Source organism: Otolemur garnettii, unplaced genomic scaffold (assembly GCF_000181295.1).
Source record: "Otolemur garnettii isolate 467f Iridium unplaced genomic scaffold, OtoGar3 scaffold00211, whole genome shotgun sequence".
Taxonomy (NCBI): Eukaryota; Metazoa; Chordata; class Mammalia; order Primates; family Galagidae; genus Otolemur; species Otolemur garnettii.
Genome location: NW_003852606.1, coordinates 219380 through 228551, shown reverse-complemented (window position 1 = coordinate 228551; position 9172 = coordinate 219380). Strand labels below are relative to the sequence as shown.

General features: G+C 52.0%; 1 protein-coding gene across 1 annotated transcript in view; it reads right to left on the bottom strand.

Annotated features, from left to right (window-relative positions):
* The window catches only part of SYT3 (synaptotagmin 3), a 15894-nt gene that overhangs the window by 2450 nt on the left and 4272 nt on the right, over positions 1-9172 (bottom strand). The window contains exons 3-8 of the mRNA XM_003801450.3: positions 7282-7804; positions 5572-5959; positions 5161-5379; positions 2011-2131; positions 1534-1705; positions 1323-1455 (exon numbers count right to left, since the gene is read on the bottom strand). Of these exons, the coding sequence (XP_003801498.1) occupies positions 1323-1455; positions 1534-1705; positions 2011-2131; positions 5161-5379; positions 5572-5959; positions 7282-7804 (1556 nt within the window). The remainder of the gene's footprint in view (positions 1-1322; positions 1456-1533; positions 1706-2010; positions 2132-5160; positions 5380-5571; positions 5960-7281; positions 7805-9172) is intronic.

The following is a 9172-nucleotide window of genomic DNA, read 5'->3' as shown; positions in this document are numbered from 1 at the left end:
GTAACTCTCAAACTCTTGGGCTCAAGCGATTCTCTTGACTCAGCCTCCTGAGTAGCTGAGCCTACAGGTGCCCGCCACAACACCTGTCTATTTTTAGAGACGGGGTCTTGCTCTGGCTCAGGCTGGTCTTGAACCTGTGAGGTCAGGCAATCCACCACCTTGGGCTCCCAGAGTGCCAGGATTACAGGTATGAGCCACCACGCCCTGCCACTTTCTTGGTTTTTAATGAAAGCAAATTCATCTTTAATATTTTCCAAATCTACTTCTTTGCACTTCTTGTTTTTTGTTTCATGAGAGAATGATCATGTTTGGTGATTTCTCTTGACAAATTTTATTTTATTATTATTATTATGTTTTAGAGACAGAATCTCACTTTGTCACCCTTGGTAGAGTGCTGGGATATCACAGCTCACAGCAACCTCCAGCTCCTGGGCTTAGGCTATTCTCTTGTCTCAGCCTCCTGAGCAGCCAGAACCACAGGTGCCTACCACAATGCCTAAGCTATTTTATTGTTGCCATTTTTGCCAGGGCCCAGTTCGAACCTACCACGCTCGGTATATGGGGCCGGCACACTACTCACTGAGCCACAGGTGCCACCTTCTTCACAAATTTTAAATAGCTATGATGGTATGACCTTTTCTTTCTTCCCTCTGCCTCTGGCTTTGCTCATGTTGTCCCCTAAGCCCAGTCCTCAACGTCCTTTGCTCAAATGTCACCTCCTCAGAGAGGCCCTCCCTGATGCCATCATCTAAAGGGCACCCTCCAAACCCCCATCCAGATTCCCTCTACCTCCCAGACTCCCAAACTTTCTGGACCACAACCTACAGGGCAAAACAAACACTATGATCTTTACAATGGGTGCAGCATTATGAAATTTTCTGTTCTTTTTTATTTTAACTTTATTATTTTCTTATTAGGTTTAAAAAATTTGCTGATGCCCACTCAATATACTATAATCAACTAATTTTCACAGCCTGCTCAAAATAAACCAACAAAAACCCAAAACCCCCTTGCTTCATCTTACCACCCAGTTTCCCCCTCTTTATTTTGGACTTGGCATGGAGGGTAATCACAGCAGTAGCATATCATTTCACTAACGCTCAACTCACTGAATCTCACATTTGTAGTCACCTACATGTTATCGACATCCTCATTTCCCAGGAAAACAAGACCCAGGGGGGGTATGCAACTGTGCTCTCTGTGGCACAGCTAAAGTTGGTGGAGCGGTATTCGAACCCAGGGCGTCTGACTCCAGCCCAGATCCCATGGGCTGCACTAATGAAGGGGCCGAGAGGGTGCAGCATGGGGGGTGCCCCACTCACCTCCACTAGCTGATGCCAGTGCTCCACGGGTTTGCGGGGATTGGCCAGCATCTCGGCCCAGTGCTCGCGGCCATGGGGGTCTGCGGCGTCTGGGCCCACACGACAAACACCGATCACTTCATTGTGCCCGATGCTGGGGGTTAGGGGCAGTGAGCACCCGGGCAGTGAGACACCCCCTCCCTGCGTCCCCCACCCGGGCCACGCCCCTCACCAGTCGTAGTCAACCACAGCGATGCTGAGGCCCACGTTTTCCACGCTCTCTGGCGCGACATCGAACACCAGCGCCTCGTTGTACGTGGGGTTCAGCGTGTTCTTCTTGATGGAGGTTTTCCGCTTCTTCAGACGCCGCCCCTCGCTGATCAGAGAGGCCTTCACATAGGGGTCTGAGGGCAGAAATAAAGTATTGTATATTGAACAGCAACTCCACTCGGTAAGACCCAGGAGTCTTGGCCTCCAGCTCTTTTGCCCTCAGGCTGAGGGTCGGGTCCTCAGCCCCTCCTTCCTCAGACCCAGAGACACAGGACCCCAGTCTCTCCTCCCTCAGGCCTTCCTCTCTTAGATCTAGGGGCCCAAGCCCTTCCTCCCTCAGACCCCAGAGTCTGAGACCCCAGCCCCTCCTCCCTCAGACGCAGGGGTCCTGGCCCCCAACCCCTCCTCCCTCAGTTCCCACTGCCAACCTGGGCCTCACCTGAGAAGCCAGTGAGGTCCATCGCTTTGAGGTTAGAGGCTTTTATGATGGTCACGGTGAGACGCCCAGCCGTGGGGAGGTAGCAGAGTGAGAAATTGAGTTCCCCAAGATCTGCCTTTTCCTGCAGTTGGGAAAAGGGTTTCAGAGAGATCTTGCCTCAGTCTCTCCCCATGTCTTCCCAATTCTCTCTTCCTGAGCCTCCAACTCTCCACAGCTCAGATTTCTGATCCACTTAAAAATCTGACTCTGGGCCAAGGCCTGGTGACTCCCTGGCCACAGCTGCCCATGACCGTGAAAGCCTATTTGTTCTGCAAGGAAGATTGGAAGAGGCATGAGTTGGGGGGAGAGAGAGGGAGAGGGTGGGAGAGAGAAGAACACAGTGAGAAACAGACAGAGACAGAGGCCAAAATGCTGAGAGATACAGTTGCAAAGACAGACCCACAGAGTTCTAAAGGGAGAAGAGGATGGACACTCAGAGAGAGGGAGGACCAGAGGCCCATGGGCAGGGACAAAGACCCAGAAAGAGAGGGAGACAGAGACCTAGAGAGAGGGGGACAGGGACCCAGAGAGAGAAGGAGGCAGAGACCCAGAAAGAAGGGATGCAGAGACCCAGAGATGGGGGGTGGGGGAGTGGACAGAGATCCCGAGATACAGAAGGACGGAGATCCAGAAAGTGAAGGAGACCCAAAGAGAGAGAGAGGGATAGAGACCAAAAGAGAAGGAGATGAGTGTGACCCAAAGAAAGAATAGAGACCCGGGGTTGGGAGGCAGAGACGTGGAGGCAAGTATAAACACTCAGAGAGAGTGACAGAGCCAGAATGAGAGTGTAGGGGCAAAGACCCAAAGAGTGACAGAGAAACATAACCGAGATGGAGAGCCCCTCCACTCACTAAAGGGAAAGTGACCACCCAGACAGAGTGGGACAAAGACTGAGAAGAGGCCAGGCGCAGTGGCTCATGCCTGTAACCCCTAGCACTCTGGGAGGCCGAGGTGGGTAAATTACTTGAGCTCTGTAGTTTGAGACCAGTCTGAGCAAGAGTGAGACCCCATCTCTTCTATAAAGAGAAAAACTAGCTCAGTATGGTGGTGGGCACCTGTAGTTCTAGCTACTTGAGGGGCTGAGGCAAAAGGATTGCTGAAGCCCTGGAGTTTAAGGTTGCTGTGAGCTATGATGTCATCGCACTCTACCCCAGAGTGACAGAGTAAGACTCTGTCTCAGAAAAACAAACAAAAACAAACAACAACAACAACAAACTGAGAAGAAACACAGAGAAGTCAGCCTTAGAGAGGGTAGGAGATACACCAAGACCCAAAATGAGTTTTTCAGGGAGACAGATACTCTTAGTCCAGCACATACAGATAGACATGGCGCAGTGGCTGGAACTTGCCAGGAGCTGTGACCTCTCCTGTCTAGCCCCGCAGCCTCTCAATCACACTGACCCAGGTCCCTGGGTGCCCCACTCACTCCCATCAGGACTTTGCCCAGGCTGTTTCCTCTGCTTCGAACACCCTTCCCTCCCCATCTCTGGGCTCCTCCTTGGCTTTCATGCCTGTGCTTCTTTATCACCTTATTCCCCAAGCTCCTTGAACCCCTACAGCCCTGAAAAGATGCTCTTCCTATTCCCCCATAACACTGGCCTCTGACACCAACAGTGTGACAACCTAGACCTGGAGCTCCTGAGGGCAATCTGGGAGCCCTAGGTTCTAATCCTAAAAGCACAGTAGTGGAATGAATGAATGAGTAGGGCCACAAGTGATAAAGATGGAGGCCAAGATGGATGCAGGGAGAGAGCTTATGCATGGGGCTGCCATGGGCAGTGACCAACAGTGGGGTTGATGGGGCAGACAGGGACCCTGGAGACAGGGATCCTAGAACTAGGTACATAGATCCTAGAGGCAGACTTGGGGGACTGAACAAGCAAGCTGGGGAGAGCCTGTGAAGGGACTGTAGGAAGAGGTACAGGCTCCTGCTCAAATGCGCCATCAGGGAAACAGAAGCTTGGAGAGGTATGGACCTTGAGGGTGGGCATTAGGTGGGCAGAGCTGGGCCTCTCTTGATATAAGGACAACCCCCCGCCCCCATGGCCACCCTACATTGGCAGGGAACTGGAATGCTGGGTAAACCACAGATTGGAGTTAGGAGTCTGAAGCTTGGAAGGTGAAAGGGCTCAGGGCACCCAACAGAGACCTTTGAATGAGGCTGGGGGAAGGACAAAGCATACAGGAGAGTGAAGTCCCAGGGGCAGGGTTGTTGGGAACAAGGATGGGAGCATTGGGGGATCAAGGTTGCAGGCCCTACTGTCTGGATACTGGGAGAATTTCCGAGAGTCAGGATATTGCAGGTCCAGTATGTCTGAGGCCTGGGAGATCAGACCATCATGATGCAGGTGGGGACTATGAAGAAACAGGAGGTCAGGATACAACAGAGTTAGAAGGCCAGGGATTTGAAATATTAAGAAATTTAGAGATTAGAGAGGGATTGGGGTTTCAGAAAGTCTGGAAACTGGGAAGTCAGTGGGTTAAAAGGAAAAGGAAGTTGGAAAAACAAAAGTCCAGGAACTCTGGGGTCAGGGAGTTGAAGGGTCAGAATCTGGGGTCAGCGGGTAGAAGTTATCAGATATCTAAGGGAGTGAGAAATTGGGAAATCTGAGATCCAGGCACGATGCCAATGTTTGATGAATTTGGAGAAGATATAGAGGTCATTCTGTCATTCTCTGTTCTTGCATGTTTGCAATATTCCCCAATACAGCACATTTAAAAAAAAATTTGGGCACAAGAAATCAGAAGGTTGGGCTGGGTGCAGTGGTTCAATCCTGTAAGGAGCCCTCTGGGAGGCTGAGGGCTCACAGGTTTGAGACCAGCCTGAGCAAAAGCAAGATCTCATCTCTCCTAAAAATAGAAAAACTGAGGCAAGAGGATCGCTTGAGGCCAAGAGTTGGAGGTTGCTGTGAGCTATGATGCTACAGTACTCTATCCAGGGCAACAGCTTGTGACTCTGTCTCAAAAAAAAAAAAAAGAAAGAAAGAAAGAAAAAGAAAAAGAAAAGAAATCAGAAGGTTATGAAGTCTCATGGAAAGGAGGCTGCAAACCGAGGGGTCTCAGGGCCCCAAGAATGAGGAAGCAGGGGAGAGAGAGGAAGGGGCCACTGACCGAGCCACCCTCCACGATGTCCCTCCAGAGTGGGCGGTCGGGGGGCTGCTCTGCCAACTCCAGGAGGTTGTCCAGCACCACCTGGCCGATGAGGTCATGCCGTGAGAAGCGGTCAAAGTCATAGACACTGAAGTGCAATTTGCGCTGGGCCAACTCTGCCAGGGGTACCGAGAATTGAAATGTCTCATTGAAGACGGGATTCAGGGTCTTCCTGTGCACCTGGCGGGAGGGGCAAGACAGGGAGACAGACACCATGCCCATCAGCCCGGGCTCCCAGGACCCAGGAATCCCAGTCCCTCTTCCCCCAGACCTAAGGGTCCGGGCTCCCAGCCCCTCCTCCCTCAAATACAGGGGTCTGGACCCCCAGCTCCCTTCTCTGTGGGACCAGATGTCCAGCCTGCCACTCCAGACCTTGGTTTGAAACTTTTTCTTGCGGTCTGGAAGCAGGTAGATCTTGACATAGGGGTCTGAGAAGCCATTGGAGTCCTTGGCGGGGAGGTCCAGGGCCTGCAGGATCCGCACCACCAGCTGGTCAGAGCCATAGAGGTATCGCAGGGCGAAGCTGATGCGGCCACAGGGGGCCCCTGCACCCGCCTCTCCGGAGCCTGGGGCCCCGCCTCCCCGCCGACCACCAGGTCCAGTCCCCTGGTACAGCTCTGGCTTAATCTGCCCGATGAGTTTGGCTTTTTCCTCGCCGCCTGGCAGGGGTAAGGGTAGGGCAGGTGGCCGCTCCTCACTGCTTGGGTCCGCTTGGGAGGTCAGAGTCTGCTGGGTGAGGGGCCGGGGCAGGGCTGGGTACCTGGAGTGGATGGGGGAGATCAAGGTAAGGTCAGTGGTTCCTGACTTTGAGTGTATCCAAAGACATGGGAGATTCCTTCCTGCCTTTTTCTTAGCCCTCCAGCCAGTGGCCACTAATCCCCTGGTTTGCTCACTGTGACCTTGAGCAAGCCATTTGTACTTTCTGAGCCTCAGTTTCCCCATTTGTATTGGGAGGGTATCCCCATTTCTAAGCTAGCTCTAGCCCAGACCCAAAGCTGGTGCACCAGCTTCCAGAAGCCTCCTCTGGACCTCAAACTGATGACCCATAGTAATTTCTCCATGGACCACTGAGGCCTAACAGCTCAGACCCTCTTCAAACTCCCTTCTGTCCTTCTCTAAATCTCCACAACCCCTTCTCCTCTCTGCATCCACTGTGGCAGCTCAGGCCTTGCCCTTTCCTATCTGTACTCTCAGAGCCGAGTCTCTCCCTCTAGTCCATCCCTACACGACCCCAGAGGGCTCCTTCTATCCTTAGAGCTGACCCTGCCCTTCCCCTGCTCACAGGCCTCCTGTGGTTCCTTAGTACCCCACAAAGTCCTAGCCCCTAAGCCTGGTGTTGAGGGCCTCCCATAGTCTGGTATCTGTAACCACATCACCCAAGTTTTCTTTTTTCAAACTTACTATCCTGCCTTGGTGACTCCTGGCTGTTCCCGTGGTGTGCTAGGATCTCCTTCCCTTCCCATCTTTGCACAAGCTGTTCCTCCACCAGGAATGCCCAGGCCACACTCCTGCTGCTGTGCCTGTCTAACTCTTCCTCACCCTGCAGAGAGCCCTCAGCTCCTCCCAGACGGGGATCAGGGTCTCCTTGGGATCCCTCTGTGCAACTCCCCTGAGCTGCTTTACTGCCTTCCCCGGACTGTGAATGACATCAGGGCAGAGTCCAGTGTTTTCCCAATATCCAGCTCAGGCCTAGTTCATATTAGATGCTCAATATATGTGTGCAGAATGAGGGAAAATGAAGGAATGAACTCCAGGTCCTACTATTAATCCTGGCTTAGATGAAAGAGATGGACTGCCTTGTGCCTGAGGAACTTGAGAAGCCAACCACCATTCTCCTCTACTTTCCTGATCCTGGAGTCCTGCCCCCAGCCTCCTCCTTACTCTCACCCAAGAATCCAGGCCTCCAGTTCCCTCCTTTGGGTCTAAGGAGTGTGGGGCCCTGGCCTCCTCTTTCCCCAGGATCCAGAAGTCAATATCCCAGTCTCCCTCTTAACCTGAGAGCTCACAGAAGCCAAATGGGAAAAAGATACAGAGGAGGAGCAGAATTTCAAGAGTGGACCTCAGTCCAGCCGCCTTTCTCACCTGGTGGTGGGTGCCAGGCTTGTGACCTGCTGATGTGACTGGGTGCTGGGCAAGCCCCCACCACTGGGGGGCAGTAGGAGTAGCCCTGAGCCTGCCCCACCCTCAGAGGGCAGCTCAGGGGATGTCTGGCTCGGTTTGACCCCAGTGGCTACTGCAGCTGCAGCCTCTGGATATGAGTCCATGTCCAAGTAGGAGGGTTCAGGGGTGTCAGAGCCTCCCAGACTGCCTGGTTCCAGCAGCTCAGCAAAGGGTGGATGGTGGGCAGTGTGGGCATGGTGGTGTGGGCCGCCCAACAGAGGATGGCCACCCAGGCCAGCCCCAAGGTGGTGCCCACCACCGCCTACCAGGCCTGCTAGCCCGACCCCAGGGCCTAGGTCTTTGCGCAGGGGGCCACCGCCCACTGCTGAGCCTCCCTTGTCCCGCCAGGGCACCCAGCATAACTTCCAGGACACGAAGAGGGAGACGCCCAGAAGGACAATGCCACAGAATGTCACGATGACCGACAACAGGCTCACGGAGATATCTGGAGAGAGTGAGGACAGAGGTAGGGGTCAGGCTGAAGTCAGAGTATCCTTCCTCTACTGTCCCAAAGAATTAACAATTAGTATTTGCCATGTGTTTCCCCAACTACTTTACCTGTATTGCTTAATTTACACATCACAATTCTGTAAGATATTTCTATATAACCATTTTTAAATTTTGACATAGAGTCTTCCCCTGTCGCCCTGGGGTTGAGTGCCATGGCACCATCATAGCTCACAGAAACCTCAGGTCCTGGACTCAAGCAATCCTCTTGCTTCAGCCTCCCAAGTAAACTGGGATTATAGGTTACCACCACAACACTTGGCAAATTTTTCTATTTTTAGTAGAGATGGGGTCTCACTCTTGCTTAGGCTGGTCTTGAACTTGCTGAGCTCAGGCGATCCACCCACCTCAGCCTCCCAGAGTGCTAGGATTATAGGCGGAAGCCACCATGCCCGGCCTATATAACCATTCTAAAGATGAGGAAACAGATATAGAGGGGTTGAATGATTTATATAAGCTTTCAAAGGTAGTAAATAGTAGATCTGAGATTTCAATCGCACAGTCTGTCTCCAGATTTTATTTTCTTAATCGCTACCCCATGCTGCCTCTCTGTAAGAGGACACAACATCTGAGGTAGGACTGAGAGCTCCCCAAATGCTCAGAGATGATCAAGGAAGCTCACAACACAGTTAGGTAGGTCAGGGTTCAAATCACAGTTTGCTATGTGGTCTTGGGAACACATCTTAATCATTCTGAACCTTAAACTTCATATTTGCCAAATAGAAACAACCAAAACTGCCTCTTATCAGAGTTTGAAGATAACACATGAGTTTGGCAACATGATTAATCCTGTTTTCTATGTGAGGAAAAAAAAAATCTGAAATCAACAAAGTCACATGCCCAAAGTCTCACAGCTGGTAGGTGGTGGAGTCAGGATTTGAGTCTGCATTCACTGTTATGCTATCACACCTCAAAACTTCTCAATTAATGGCAGTTCAAACATGACTTTTTTTTTTTTTTTTTTAGAGACAGAGCCTCACTTTATCGCCCTTGCTAGAGTGCCGTGTGTCACAGCACACAGTAACCTCCAGCTCTTGGGCTTAGGTGATTCTTTTGCCTCACCCTCCCGAGTAGCTGGGACTACAAGCACCCACCACAATGCCTGGCTATTGTTGCAGTTTGGCTGGGGCTGGGTTTGAACCCACCACCCTCAATATATAGGGCTGGTGCCCTACTCACTGAGCCATAGGCGCCGCTCCAAGCATGACTTTTTATTAGAATAATAAACCGGCTTGGTGCCTGTGGCTCAAGCAGCTAAGGCGCCAGCCACATACACCTAAGGTGGCAGGTTCGAATCCCCAGCCCG